At 39.3% G+C, this 16,266-nt stretch overlaps 1 protein-coding gene across 1 annotated transcript in view; it reads right to left on the minus strand.

Moving 5' to 3' along the window:
- Positions 1 to 16,266, minus strand: part of mgat4a (alpha-1,3-mannosyl-glycoprotein 4-beta-N-acetylglucosaminyltransferase A) — a 30,923-nt gene that overhangs the window by 8,396 nt on the left and 6,261 nt on the right. The window contains exons 2-3 of the mRNA XM_085383826.1: positions 6,523 to 6,690; positions 5,104 to 5,244 (exon numbers count right to left, since the gene is read on the minus strand). Of these exons, the coding sequence (XP_085239952.1) occupies positions 5,104 to 5,244; positions 6,523 to 6,690 (309 nt within the window). The remainder of the gene's footprint in view (positions 1 to 5,103; positions 5,245 to 6,522; positions 6,691 to 16,266) is intronic.

Raw genomic sequence — 16,266 nt, forward strand, 5'->3', positions numbered from 1 at the left:
TTTGTGTTCTTAACGAAATGTTCTCTTTAATCAACACTAACTCAAAGGCAAAGGTTTCCCAAATTACTGTGTGAAGGCAAAAACTAGTGGACTTTAGACATAGGTTAAAATAATATATAAACTTCTATTATGTGACATTAATTTCAACATTGGATCTGTAGAACACTCTTAAAGTTAAAATAATAATCATTAAATAAAAAAGTAAGGCAGGGCAAAGCCAAGAGAAATAAGGAAACAAAGCCACAAAGTAGAGCTGATGATTTAATCATATACTTTTATAACCTCATATATTCTAGGGTTTTGCTTTATATGAATAATCTAAAAGTTATAGTTATGGTAATATAAAAACAAAATTTCACATTTTGATAAGCTGGTAAACCCAGTCTGTTAATATATGGCAGCCAACCTAAACTGTCATCAGTTAATTTACTACATATGCTGGGAGAAGATTAAAAATAAACAAAGAAACAAACACCAGTCACAAATTATGAAGCTAAGTGAGCCCTCAATTAGAAGGAGACGTGACATCCACAATAGAAATGACATCAACTAACATTACATTTAGCTGATCAACATTAATTAAATCGTTAAAACATTTATTAACATTTGTTATTAATATCTTAACAACATTAAGATCATTAGGAAATTTAATTGTATGACCTCTTTATGGCTGATATTGAACAGGGTTATTTTTTTATTATCGAGATATTTGCCGATATCTACACCAGACTGAAAGCAGTTTATTTTACTTTGAAGGACACACGAATCACCTTTTCTGGCGAACATGATAATGATAAAATGAGTGAGCAGAAAGTGTACAGCAAGCCCACACTGGTGTGAAAGTAATCAGGCTGGCTATCTGACAAATAATTTGTGTTTTCCTGCAGCACGAAAATGGCTATTCATCTGTATGCCCCCTTTTTTTATGTTCAGCTTTCTATGTCTATATTGCATATGTTGCATTTAAATCCCAAGTTCACACATAAAGGAGGTTTGGGGTATTTTACATAAGCTGTACAACGATGTCCAAGAGGAAAACATCCCAGAGCTCTCTGGGAGCTCCCAGAGAGCTACAGTGCTCATGAAAGTTACAAGAGACCTCTTAGAAAAAATTATGACTGAAGTGCACGTCATGTTATGTGCATGAACCTGTGTGTATGCAGGGGTGTATTTGTAGGGAGCACCATGCTAACTGAGCCAATGTGGGGACACGAGGGGCTACAACAAAAGCATAAAACAAACTTGAGGTGTGGATAAGTGAGGAGCAGAGTGAGATTGCTCCAGAGCGTGGAGAATCTGTCCCAGTTCTGCTTTGTGTTTTTCACATGGAGCTCCATGTCATATAGCGACACCCACCACCACTACCAAGAAAGTAGGTCGAGGATGAAAGGAGAATGTGGGAGGAAGGAAAAGAGACAGAGAGTGGCAGAATAAGAGAGGATGGCAGACAGTGAATGAGTGATAATGCATGCGAGTGCAGCACGAACAGGCCCGACTCCAGCGTCGCCCCCTCCCCATGTCCCTTGATCAGCTCGCCCGCATCATTCTGGCACCCTTTCATCTCCTTCATGTAAAAAAAGCATTTCTGTCTGCTTCTGGCACAGCAGTGAAAGGACTGCGTATGACAGAGCATGCATATAAGAAAAGCAGGTCTTCAACTATATCTACAAATAAGGCATTATTTGTTCCATTACTCTCCAAGTCTGGGACAAAAGGTATATGTACACTTATGGCCATATTTTATTGGACAAATGCACAATTTTTCTACTTTTGCCTCTGTTCACTGTCATAGTGAACTTTAAAGTCAACCAATCAATATGTGACAAAGTGAAGCCTTCAAGCTTTAATTCAAGGAACTTCCCAAAATGTTTAATTGACCTATTCAGGGATTTCAGTCATTTCCCCCTTTTTTTTTATTTTTTTTTATTTAGAGGATACATATAGAATACAAATATAATAATAAATAAGTCTAGACTCCATGGACATCACCAAGTGCTCTGTTTCCTCACTTAAGATCCTCTGCCAGGCCTTTACTGCAGCCACCTTTTATTGGTGCTTGTTTACAGGTTTTTATTGCTTCAGTAACTAAAAAGCATGTCGTACTGGGTTTGAGATAAGATGACTGACTTGGCAATGGAAACTCTTGGGTTGGTTTTGTAGTATGCACTGGGTCATTATCCATTTACTGAGAAGCGCCTTCCAATCACTTTTCCAACATTTGACAGAACCTGTGCAGACAGGATAGCCCTGTATACTTCACAATTCACCCTGCTGCTTCTATCGGCATGATCAGTAAACACCAATGGCACGGTTTTGGGGCCAGCCATGCATGTCTATGCCATAGCATTGTCTCCACTTAGCCTGACAGATGAAAAAAAAAAAAAAAGCTTTTTAACACTTGCCTTGGGTTAAAATCTGCACACGCCCTGAACTGTTTTTTTTTTTCATCAGCTAATTTAGATAATGCTTCAAAATAACTGCCTGCAGACGTTCCAAGTGACAGGATGTGCTCTTTAGAAGGACTTTGGCTGAACCCCAGTCCTTGGTGTAAAAGTGGATATGACTGAAGCAGATATGACAGGATGTTAAAAATCTTTAGAGCTAACACTAAATTAATTGGTTTTGTGTTGTTTAATGAAATGTTAAATGGCAAATGGCCTATATTTTGTACAGCGCTTTACTAGTCCCTAAGGACCCCAAAGCGCTTTACACATCCAGTCATCCACCCACACATTCACACACTGGTGATGGCAAGCTACATTGTAGCTACAGCCACCCTGGGGCGCACTGACAGAGGCGAGGCTGCCGGACACTGGCGCCACCGGGCCCTCTGGTGGTCTTGCCCAAGGACACAACGACCGAGACTGTCCGAGCCGGGGCTCGAACCGGCAACCTTCCGATTACAAGGCAAACTGCCAACTCTTGAGCCACAATAATGAACTACGATCCCAGCTAAGATCCCACTGAACACAGACTTGATATTTACCACCGCTTTACATGGTTTATATGAAAATGTGATCCAGGCAAAAGAGCAAAGAATAAAACATGCAAAGATGTGGTTTGTTCAGCATTTTGTTGCATCACGCCTAGTTTACAGAGACAAGCAGGGCAGCGTCAAACAGTATCGGAGAGATCTGTGAAGCAAGTTATGTTTAGCCCTCGAGGTAATTTACTTTGCTTTTTTGTTTTTTCCAGTTGTGAGGAAGAAAACAACAGCGTGTGTGCTAAGAGAAACACATAACTTCCTATGATCAACAACCGAGCAGCAACAGAGATCACTGTAAGAAATTTCTCATTCTGGAAAAAAAGGATGAAAAGAGGTCTTCAAGTGTAGCCTGTGACATGTTAAATAGATGGTCAGCAGAAGCAAATACTAGTGTATAACTGATGTTGCTTAGCAACGGACAAAGCAGTCATTGTGTAACGGCACAAGATGACAAGCAGATGACTTGCTAAAGGCTACATATGTGTGACCCGGCACGGCTCCTTTTACAGTAACACTCTTGTTGACTTTTGTCTGAAGGGATTTCAGGCAGGTCTCACTCCAATCATATAGGTCTCAGAGGTTCCTTCAACGGTTTCTTTCTCTCATCCTCATCTCTTATCCTCGCTCAGTGTCATGTCCTAATTTTCATAGCTATAATTATCCCAATGTCAGATATGCTTAGAGTAGCAAAGAAACAAAAGGAAGGGTTAAAAAAAAAAGCTAAGATAGATTAAAAATAACAAACTAAGAGAAGAAGGGGCATTAAAGGCATTGTTGGTATCGTGACACAAAACTTCTCAGCAGCCAGCCAAGTATGCCATATGACATGCATGGTTAGTGGAGGGGCAGAAAGCGTGTGTGGAGTCATTTGTCTCTGTGACCCACCAAGCGCACAGATCAGCGACTACTTCCCAGCAGCAACAACTCCAGCTCATTTGTGCATTCCAGTGAAAACAACTGACAGCACTTTAGAGGGGAAAGTTGGTGACAGGATGACAACAGGCAGCAACAAACTCAGCATCATCAGTGGGAAGGCTCATGTCTAAAAGAAAGCCAAAATGCAGGTAACATATACAATCTGTGAAACATCAGATGGGGTGGTAACAACCAAGAGATGGCAACATCAGAATTTGCACTTTTTTCTTTAATGTAGTACCTTATTATGTAACATGTGCTTTATTTGACCAGCACTTGGAATTTGAGGGTCACCTTCTCACCAGCCAAAGGACGCAGATTAAAACAGCTTTAAACTTTTCTCCTGTAGTTTAGCATCAAGGAACATATGGCTTTAGTTTTAATGTACTTTTAGCGTTCCATCAGCTTTGTGCTTATGAGCCACCATACCTTCCGCTACTTAACCGCTGACCTGGCAGGCAGCCAGAGAGAAGTAAACTATTTCTCCGAGTTGTCCCTGTTTTGTTTTCCTTTAAAATGTCTTAAATCTAAATTTGTCCAGCCATTAACTGCAATGTGAAAACATCAAATGAACTGTTTGGCACTCAGGCCAACTATCACACTTACAAAGCCAAAGTAAAAAGATAAGTGAAAGTAAAAAAGTAACAACAATTCTCCAGTTCCTACTCATCAGGATGTACCGGTACTCATCCGCCTTGTACTCACACAGACACACACGGGGGCAGGGCTGATACACACAGGCATGTTTATTGATTACCATCTTCACACTGTTCTAAAGCTCTTTCATAAGAACCCAGAATGTATGTAGCTCGGGTGGCTTATACAAGTAAACAGGAAAAATGTGTAAGCAAGTGAAGAAATAAGTCAGAGGAACAAAGGAGGGTAATGTGAAAGTGAAATTATTTGAATCTAAACGGTTAGACTACAAAAAAAATCAAACACGGACTACAATTATCTCCAACTGTGCAAATATTGTTTTGCATAGCTCAGTCCAGATGGGTACTTGTTGTGAACTAGTCAAAGAGTGAAAACTTGTTGAGACTTGATTTTCTCTCTGGTGTAATGAGGATCTCTGGAGGGTTTGCTGTGCTTATGCAGGATAAGCATGCAATGCACATTGCAGAGAAAAACAAAACAAAACAGAAAGCCTTGTAAATTAGGAACATTAAACTGAATCTGCAGTGTAGGTATGCACTTCTCACCTCCAGTGCGGCCAAGACCAACCTGCACTGCGGGGTGCAGGCTGCCCTCATTGTTGAGGAGATGAGGCAGGTGGTGGTAGATATTTGGCACCTGAAGAGGTTTCCTGTTTGCTAACTCCTTCAGGAGTTTCTGTGTCTCATCTGAAAACAAGCACAGAGAAACACATTAAGTGAAGCGCTCTTCCTCATTTTCATGAAACATTTAAGAGACATGACCCAACTGTTTACACACAGATCATGTAACAATGATATTCTTGATGGGAGATGGGAGTATGTCATCCCTTATTTTGATTGTCTTCGATAGCATATCTCTGCCATTACAATCACTTTAATGACTGAAAAAAAGCAACAGAAGCGTCATCTCTTCAGAATAAATGACTTTGATGTGGATTACTGACAAAGCTGCAAATTCTCCAAATATTGCCATCTTTAAATCTAGGTTAAAGACCTACTTGTATTTTATGGCATTCTTGGGTTCATAATCTGTTGACCATGTTGTTTTATTTTGTATTTAATCCATGGTTTTTTTGTAATCTTGTACGTTACTCACTTTTTATTCTTTTGTACAGCACCTTTGGACAGATTTTTTTCCATGTATAAATGTGTTTCAAGAACAAATTTCACTTACTTATTTAACTAAATAAAATAAGCAACATGATTGGATCTCTCTGTCTGACTGCTGTCTTTCACCCACCTAGATTTTAAACCCACCTGGTGGTTTTGAGAGATGAGTCTGTCTATCTGAAATTGATCAAGGAAAATTTCACAAATGAAGTACGTCTTAGAAAATGTACAGCCTGATCTCAGAATATTTCACATGTTGTACTCAGTTTCTATTTTAAGTCTGACGTTACTTTAGTCTAGCAGCTTTCTATCAGTGAGGAAATTAAATTTCCACTAACTTATGACAGGAAACCAACACATGCCCATGAATCTAAAGTCACTTGAGGTCGAAACTGATGCTAAGCCACTCCAACAAGCTGGTTTTGCTTGGGCGTGAAGTGGCACTAACGTAAATATTCAATATGTTCCCCATTTTTGTTCAGTTGCCAGAACAACACCAACCTGCTTAACACTAGTGGTGCTCAAGAAGAGCAGGAGTTTTGTTTTGTTTTTTTATTTCTGGGGTTGTTGTTTTTTTTTTTAGGAATCTAGCCTGAAGAGTGGAGACATTCAAAAGTCTAGAGCTAGACAAAGAAAGGTACTTTCCCACAGCACTGTCATAATAATCACACAAAACATCTAAAAGGGCAGGATATTTTAAGCTTAACGCAATAAGCAGAAGATGCAGAGCAGATAAAAGGTGACGCTTTATTGAAATTTTCCAGACTTTACACACAAACACTCGTACATCTGTTGCACGCAAATGACTGAAAGCTCAGCCGGATGTTGATGAGTAAAAACAGTTACTTCTGTTACCTGAGAAGTTTGTGAGGGCATCTTTGCTGCTGTTAGTTTCAGCAATGGCGCGTCTGAACTGCTCGAGAATGTTGTTGAGCTCCGACGAACGCTGCAGCGTCCTGTGCTCTGCCACACGAAGGCGCTCTTTCAAAGCGTGGAACTCCCGTTGGTACGCTATCAGCTTCTCTACATGAAGGGGAAAAAATTAGGAGACATTAGCAAGTGAGAATATACAGAAATGTAATGAATTTTTCACTGAATTAATCACAACTTGCTAACACAACTTCCACTCTTTGAAAACATCTGCACAGACAACATGCTAATGCTAAGCTAGGCAAGAACCTGCACTGATGTTAAAAATGAGTAAATGCCGACCCCAGGCATCAATTCCTATACCAAGGAGGTAAGCTTGTTAATAATAACTGAAAATATGTGCATAGTTACAGACATAAAACCTTTAAATTGACCAGCAAAGACAGATCTAATCTGATCATTTTCTGAATTGGTTTACCAAACAGGTTTAGAGGTCGGTGAATGTTTAAGTTTCAAGAGGAAGGAAAAGAGACACCACAAAAAAAAATAAAAACGAGAGCAAAAACAAAATCAGGAAAAAAATTGCTTGCTCCGATGGTGCAAGGACCTAAAGAACTTGCAAAAGAACCCAGCTTTCAAATCTGTGACCAACACATGATCACGCCATTACTGGAAATACCCCCATGCTTACTCATGAAGTTTAGAGGTAATTTACTGCGAAAAACTGAACAGAACTGTCTTTCTAATCATTCATCATGGGGCAGACTTTGAGTAGTGTGTGTAGGAGTTTGAAACAAGAAGCTGGAAAGAAAAAGGGAACAGCTGTAAGAAACATTCTTGATACAACACTGACAAAGCCTCAGAGTTTTAACCAGAATCTGTGTTCATGTGATCCATACCTCTGGTAAATTTCCGATTCACAAAGACATTTTACAGATGACGTATGTATGACATGATGTAATGTAGACTGACAGGTAATGCTCTTGGACTGTTGTGGTGATGACCCCTTGCTTTAACAGGAAACGGTCAGGACCTGTGTCTGAAAATCTAATTCTGGTTGACTGTCAGCAGGACAGTGTGTATTTCGAGGTTTACTGTTTTTACATTATATTTTATGGGGACTGTTCTGGTTTAGATAACATTGCCATCTGCTTTTTCAGAACTACCGGTAACAAAGGATTTGCATCAACATCTCTGAAAGTGATCGATCAGATCCCTTCTTGAGCCGCCCACAAACAGCACACAACAGTCCATTTGCTTTCAGAAAACAAATGAAGCTGAGTGGTGTGTAGGAAGACTTCCAAGTCCACCGCAAACTGCACTGAGACCACATTATACAGAAGTCACAGTGCAAAGCTTACTCTGCACCAGCTTGACTTTCAGGTTTCTCTCTAACTCAAATGCCTCCTATTGTGCAATCAGACTAAAGCACAGAGTTAACCAAGTTAGTCAGTCTGCGAACACCCTTAGTTGTCTGTTGGTTGGTTAAAATCTACATTTATGCCAATCATTGCAAGTCCTATAGTTTGGTATAAGCAGCAGTAAAGACTTTACTTTGTTTCAAAATTTATAAGATTAGAGAGAGGCTACAAAGAAAATATCTGGCGTGTGTGTGTACCGGTTTTTCCTTTCTTGGTGGGGACCAAAAATCTGAAATTGACTATATTTGTGCCTCACAGTGACCAAAATCCAGGTCCCCACAAGTTTGAAGGCATTTTTCAGACTCAAAATGTGGGTTATGGTTAGGCATTCATTTTTGATGGTTAGGGTAAGAGGCTAGGGAAAGCATTATGTCAAAGGATAGCAACACCCAACATGTTTGTGTGTGTGTGTGTGTGTGCGCGCGCGCGTGCGTGCGTGCGTCGGCTAGTCTCTGATCTTCTTCTTCTCATAGGTTTAGCGTGCCCTTTCAACAAAAAAGAAAACCCCTGCCTTTATCTTTCCCTTTCCATCGCTCTCTCTCTCACTGAGCTATTGTCCATCCACTCTGGCCTGGCTACTCTGTTGCACAGAACCATGTTGTTCCTCCTGAATGTTGATCTCTAAGACACACAGACAGATGCTGTCATTTGGTCCAATACTCCTGAATAGGGCAGCTTCAAACTAAAACAAGACTTTCATCTTCACATCAGTTCTTTGACTGGAGGACTCCAGGTCTGCTGAGGTGAAACCACACCTGTAATCCCACAGTGCAGACAAAAGATACACCAAATACCTCAGAAAGGGGGACAAGGTGTGGATAAGGTTTCTATTTAACTGGATTATTCATCCACAGTTGTATTAGGTGGTAAAACTATGGGTCTTTTTTTATTTGGAAGTACATTACCTAGTAGGTAACGCATATATACGCCAGACAGTTTTCACACAACCCTCTTGACATTTCATTACACATCTCATTACTGTTAAAGAAAATTTAGCCCCGGCTTCAAAAATGTTGCCTAATCTATAGAAAGGACTTTAATTTTTTTTCTGGTCAAATGGTCTACAGGGTTAATGGTTGACATACTTCACAGCCATGCTACAGAGCCTTTGGATGAAGGACGGGTGCACAAGATGCATTAAATAATTAGACCTACCTGGGGTCTGGAGTACAGCTATAAAATCTCATTATTCCTCTCTGCTCTCTAGCATCATGGGTAGTGGGGGTAGGGCTACGCTCTGCCTGAGAACTAAATAAGATCTCCTTTTTCTGTTTTCTTATTCCTGCCTCATGTTTTGATACAATTTTTTTCATATTTCAGTATCTTGTAATGGCCTTTCCTGTGAGATATCGTCTTGATTTGTCATCCTAGATTCCTTTGCTTGGTTTATATTATTTATTAATGAGAAATGCTGGATGAATCATAGGTGTATGTAAATTTGGCAACTACTCTTTAAAACTAACTCAATCAAGCCCTCACATTCACAGACAGACACACAAAAAGGACCCTGTGTTAAAATGAATTAAAAGAGAAAAGACAGTTCAGACTTCAAACTTCATGCCAAAACTGACAGCGCTGCAAATTTCTACAGCCATGCTCTGTGATGAGTTGTCCTCTTAAGCCCCAAGGGTCTTTCTGCTGGAAAATGATATGCATAAAATTGAGTATTTTTCAGCAATTACAAAGTGTGTAAACCATCTTGCTATCAAAGTAAAGCTAACACTTGTGAGACTTCATAAGACGTGTAAGCTTCACAGCAGGTGCCATTGTGTTAAAGTAACACAAAGTAAACTCAAGAAAACTACAAATGAACACATGGGCATTTACTGTGGAAAGACTGATGCTGCTGAAGTGAAACAGAGCAAAATTACAGAGGTTTTTTAATAATGTAGCTAGGCATTTTGCAATTTAACACCACCTGTGAAAGCTGAACTTTCTTAGGTAACAAGAAATAGCCTCTCTTTTTGGAGGCCAACATTATGCACAACAGTAGTCTAGTGAGTAATGCTTCAAGTATGTAAACAAGCAAATAAGGCAAAAATAATAATAATTTTGAGGCAGGACAGAATTCATGTTACGCTTTTTCAAATGTGAAGAGTTGGTCTCTTTTTGCTGTTGGTTCAATATGTTTTGGTTGGAGCGTGATGAAACCTCAGAGAGCAGCGGCATCGTTTGTCTGCGTGCATGCTGTTGAGCGAACAGGGGAATCGGTGCTTTGTGTTTACACCCATTTGTGCAATTTGTTTACCTGCTACTTTAATTGTTTATTTAGCTGTGTTTGGTGGACATAGAAATGGTTTTTGTGAGCTTTAAGCTGAAATTTTGACAACTATATTTAACCTCCTAAGACCCGAACTCTTACACGGCATGTATTTTTCATTTCTCTTTGATATTTCGGCTGATTGGGACCTGATAAATGTAAAAACAAAGAATTACCAGATTTTTTTAACCTAATTTTTGTTTCTAAGAAAAATGAGAGCCACATATGAGGATATTCGCTTAAAATTTTGATAGAACAGTAGCAGTATAATGTCCTCGTAAGTGGATATCAGGCCCTTGTAGAGCAAAATTGAGTATTTTGGTCTAAATAACCCAAAATGTGATGTCCACATATGTGGACGCCAGGTCCTAGGAGGTTAAATAACATCCCGTTAAACCACATGGGGTTTAAGAAGTTAAGTAAAGAAAATGTCAAGCAGCAAAAATGTTAAACTTTATTAATTTTTATTTTTAACCAAGAAAGAGGAACATACTGTTGGTTCTGTAGGAATAACTACAGTTTAATGAAGGAATATCAGTAGTTACATCAAGGTTGCAGTTTATTATATTTCTTTTTTAAAAAACCCTCAAAACTCTCTTTTGGAAACAATGTTTAGCAGCACTTAGCGAGTCACAGTCATGACATGATAATTGTTGAATTTATTGTGACAGTGCTGTTACTTATCTTGCCATCAGTAATTTAAGCATCTGACTAAATTCATGAGGAAGAGAGAGAACTCCTGCACATATCAGTTTAAGTGAGGGCAAGGATGATCTTAGTGCTAAGAAACACTTCATAAAAACCCATCCCTGAGCTCACTGCAGTGTTAAAGAGTTTTATCAGCCTGTCTATTAGCTCATCAAAAGCCCTCACAGTGATGCTGTCCTTGACCTGATTTTCCCTTGCTGATGTATGCTGCCAACAGCAAATTCAGGAGTGCTGATGAGGAGACTGTCCAGTTTATGTCCACACCAGTACGAGAACTGCAGTGCATTATATGTAGATGCACCTGTTAAAGCATATTTTTACTGTGAAAGGCACAGCAGCCCAGTTCAGCACTTAATAACAGCAATCATGTATAAACTGGTGCCATCACCAGTGTGTGAATGTGTGTGTGAATGGGTGGATGACTGGATATGTAAAGCGCTTTGGGGTCCTTAGGGACTAGTAAAGCGCTATATAAATACAGGCCATTTACCATTTATAAAGGAATAATCAAGAAATCCATACACAGGATAAACTCTGTGCTGATAAAAGGAGCTTTGGAAAACTGTGGAAACTGACTCTGCGAAATACTGAAAGGCTTGTCGTGAATCATTCTGCTCAAAACAAGCTCAGCTAGAGGATGATACAACAGCTGTTAAGAGGAAATTGTGTTTAAAGGGTAATTTAACACAGTTACACATGTGTGTGCAGTTAGACCCCCCCCCCCCCCCCCCACACACACACACACATACACACACACATCACAATATCCCACTATAGTAATGGTTTGGATTTATTTTCTGCAGTTTAGGGATATAACCCTTTCCAATGAAATGGAAAAAGAAATATGGTTGTGGACCAAAAGTACAAAAGCAGCTTCCCTGCTACTAATGTTCAAAACGAAACCATTTTTATATACAAAATCACAACCTTTACCCGACACGTCAGTTCCTGAGATTGGATAACACTGACAGCTCCCTAGCACAAAGACTGTGATGACAGATTGTGTCGAGGTGCAAATAGCACAGCTAATAGTTAGATGCATGTATTGCTAGCAAGTAGGCGAAATGGGCTGCCTTCAACATGCTCTATCTAGTCACCTTCCTGGTCTAAACATTGAGTGCTGCCAGTATTGTGAACATGTCTGGCCTTGTCCAAAGTTGTTAAAACGGATCCATCCATCAACCGTTTTCATTGGAACTGCTTCCTAAAAAACAAAAATTCCCTTGAAAGTATAGCCCTTATTAAGTTACATGCAATACAAAATGGTGAATAACCAGTATAGCATTAGTATACAAGTGCCATACCAACCACAGAGCAGCGTACAATTATAGGCTATCCACATATGCCACAAAACCAAGGGCAGCATCCCACAGGCCATTCAGTCTCTACACAGTTGCTAATTTACCTTAAAAGCACTTTAGCTTTCATTCATATTTTGCTATACAACCAACAACCATAACAAACTGAAGAGTCTTTGGGAAAAGCATGTCTACTTGCATTATGCATGTATGAAGCCCCTGCAGTGGTGCACCTGTCAGCCATGTGGTTCTATACTGCAGCTGCTGTGTGCAAGACAAAGGACTTAGCCAGATCTGAACAGTGATGTGGTGGGACTCACCAGACACCCCACGACACAATATTATCACAATACTTTACTCATAATACCATAATACTGCAATTTTTAACGTTTAGCGGTTCGGTGAGTTTTGCAATAACAATTACTGTAATTTATTACTTTTTATTCAACTTCAAATTATCCTTCTAAAATTTAAACTGTCAACAACCGTTTTATCCAATAAGATAACATTAGCCCACTTAAGTTGTTCATAAATTCTGAAGTTGTAGTGGAAAACTAAACTGTCAAGCACGACAAAGATTGTCACTAAAACCTGGCATGATTGTTGCCATCAGTAACTGAATATGGTCAAATTGTAAATTACACGCAGTCTATGTCTGATAATACAGCAGTGTGATAAATCGTCAAAGCAAACTTAACGGCTCTCCTTCTACATGACAAATACGCATGTCAACAGGATCAAAAGATGATTTGTGTACAAACAAATGAATACCCAAATCAATCTGGTGACCGAGTGTTTTTGTGTTGATTATACATAGTTACTTACATAGTTACCTACATTAGGCTAAAACATAGCAGCATAAGATGCCTGGCATACTCTCAGGGGAGGAAACCTGACATCTGGTGATTTGCACAAGTTCAAGATATGAGCCACTGATGGCAAAGAATTTGCTCACGAGTGTAGGAAACAAGCCATGTACTAATACTAAAATGTTAGTTTGAGGACTTGGGGACAATACAGAAAGCACATTTTTAAACACTTAATACAGTACTTCTGTCAATCCCATTGAAATAAAGTTAAAACTCGACACTTAAATCTCATTTTGATTGCTTTAATTCAAATCCACTGAGGCAGATGCCATGAGAGGCAACATTACAAAATTTTGTGGCTTTGCTTAAACGCGATCCGAATGTTGGCACAACTTATGAGTATTTAGGTTTTGACCACATTCATATTAGGCATGATATGTGGGTTGCTGGTCTGCTCTGTTTTTATATATACCAGGGTAATAACAGATCAAACAGATGTTACTTTCAAGTGACACTAGTTAACACCAGTTAAAACATCTTTGGGTTAAACAGTTTGTGCACATCCACACACACACACAGCCACACAAAAAATACTTGGCACACAAACACAAAGTTGTAGTATAGATTTTTTGCAGTATTTTTCTGACAAGAATTGCAAGTCAAGCCTTGAGTAGGCAAGTGATACTACCTGAGCAGTTTTCAAATGTTAGAAGACAAAAAGAAGGCACAGCTCTAATCCTTTTGGTGTGTGTGTTTTTTTAATACCACAGCCCATTTCACTTCACTAAAATGAAGGATTAAAAGAAAAAAAAAGTTGTAGGGAATTAGTATCTGAAAAAGCCAGACAAATGTTTGCCCCCTTGGCAACTTTCCCACCCATATTTTCAATTCTGCTTCCTCGCCATGGCCTCATAGTTGCTCCTGACCTCCACCCACTATTCTCCCTCCATTGTGCTAAAAGTCATGACAAACTCTGGCAGCCGGTCGTTTCTCTTAATGGAAGATCGTGCTGTCTGACAGCGTTGAACTCAGAGCACAGCCTTACTCGGCTCACTTCCACTCCTCTGCCTCCTCTTGGCTGCTGTAAGGCCACGTTCAGCCAAGGCTAGCGCTCTTTTTTGGAAACTCCACTTTCAGAGTCGTGTCCAATCAATTTTTTAATGATATCCATTGGGACTTGAAGCTTCGAGTCAATTAAAAGCTTTTTGGGGGGCTGAAAGAATATGTTGATATACAGATTAGTTGACTAACATAAAACACTCTGCTGTCTAATCAATTCATTTTTCAAGCAAATGTTTACTGGAACCTCTTCTCAAATGTTATTAAGATTCAGTGCTACAGTCGACATGACAATAAACTGAACGAGCTTGGCACTGCAAAAGATTTAGTCTGAAAACACCGCCTTTGGCAACGGTAAATGATAGTGTATTTTATATTATAATGCATCTGATAAAGTAGTCTGACCAGTAATCAGTGGACTACAGGGTGAAGTGGAAAGATATCAAGATGACTGTAGCAAACACTGCAGTCGTGCTTGTGAGTCGTGCTTTCAGGGTGAGCTCAACGCTTAAATTACGTGTATGTTATAGTTAAGGACAATCGGGGATTTGCAATATCTAAAAAATAAAATGCTATGTACTAGGGCTGGGCCATATTATACCGTTCACGATAATACCGGTATAATGTTAGGCAACAATAGGAAAATGAAATATCGCGATAGAATGGGAGTAAAACGCGCATGCGCAGTGCCTTTGTTTTCATACGCACATGGCCGGTCGTTGAGTGAAACAGATGAACCAGAATTGGTTTGTAAAAATGGTGCAACTTCAGTGAAGTGGAACTGGTTTGGTGTTTGTCCATCAGATACACAACAAAGCACATTTTTTTGCAGAACATGCAAGCGGCCATCGTTATTGTCGTATTTGTCGGACTAAGATGCTCTTAAATCTGGGAGTAATCTGGGTCCTAAGCTCCGTATGCTTCATGTCAAACAACACTGCAGCATCACTTAGAGTTAAAAACTGTCTAAATTCTTTCATCTTTAATAAAACGATCAGCATTGCTGCTTTACCAGGTGTAACTATAAAGTTTAACTTCCAGGCATCCATGAAAACAAAAGTTATTACATTTAACGGAGTTAGAAGTTAGCAGGAAGCTAGCGGAAGTTAGCTCGCTAGTTTCGCTAGTTACCTAAGCATGATATAGCATGTTCTGACTGAGAGATTTCTGAAAAAATTCAAATGTACAGCTCTGCTATCACTTCCAACATAAATGAAGACAGGAAACTAAACAGCAGTGACGTTTGTAGGGTTACTGAAGTTGGGCTAGCTGGTATATAATGATGTGCTACGTGATCGCTAGCGACACAGCTATGTTAGCATAACATAAGCAGTGAAGCTGGAGGACGAACACTAACACTTTTCCACTTATAAAAGTTAATGTGAAGGTTCTTCATGGTTAGAGACAAATGCAATCGCATGGCAGGATGCTGTAAACGGGCCAAACTTCAGTCAGGAGAACAACTGAGATAATCCATCCACAATACGAGGTTAGTCATTAATGTACTGCAACAACATGGGAATAGAGCAGCTGCAGAGAATTCAACATTAATGAATCAATGTTACAGAAGTGGAGGAAGCAAGAAGAATGAGTTTAATAAAGTTTGATTTATCTGACTGCTTTGTTTCGCTTATTGTGCCTTATAATCCTGTGCACCTTATGGTCCGAAAAATGTGTACTGCACACTGCAGTTTAATGTTGCAAAGCACCTCTTTTTAACTTCAGTGGATATTATACATGGTTATGCTCAGGATATGTCAGCCCATTTCTACTGGAAATGCCTTTTGGTTAAACTTTCAGCAAGGAATTTGCATTTGCACTGTTACATTTTTATAAAGCTTTAATGTACATAAAAACCAGCTTCTTGTTTAAGTGAAAATAAATGGAAGGTTGTCTTTTTGCACTAGTAATGTTGTGGAGTTGTATTTTGTCTCGCATCAATTATATCGTCGGTTATATCGTTATCGCAAATTTTCAAATATATATCGTGATAAATATTTTTGGCCATATCGCCCTGCTCTACTATGTACCTCAGAAATATAAAGGCCTGTTTTGTGATCTTGAAAGTTAGTTGTAGGCTCAACACCCCCCCCCCCAAGAAACACTCAACTTTCCATAAAAAAAAAGCATCTTACTGTTTCTCTGCTATGTCAGCACTATCTGCCTTTTCTCTC

Source organism: Rhamphochromis longiceps, linkage group LG16 (assembly GCF_057381845.1).
Source record: "Rhamphochromis longiceps isolate RC_006_pf linkage group LG16, R_longiceps_female_GT1.1, whole genome shotgun sequence".
NCBI lineage: Eukaryota > Metazoa > Chordata > Actinopteri > Cichliformes > Cichlidae > Rhamphochromis > Rhamphochromis longiceps.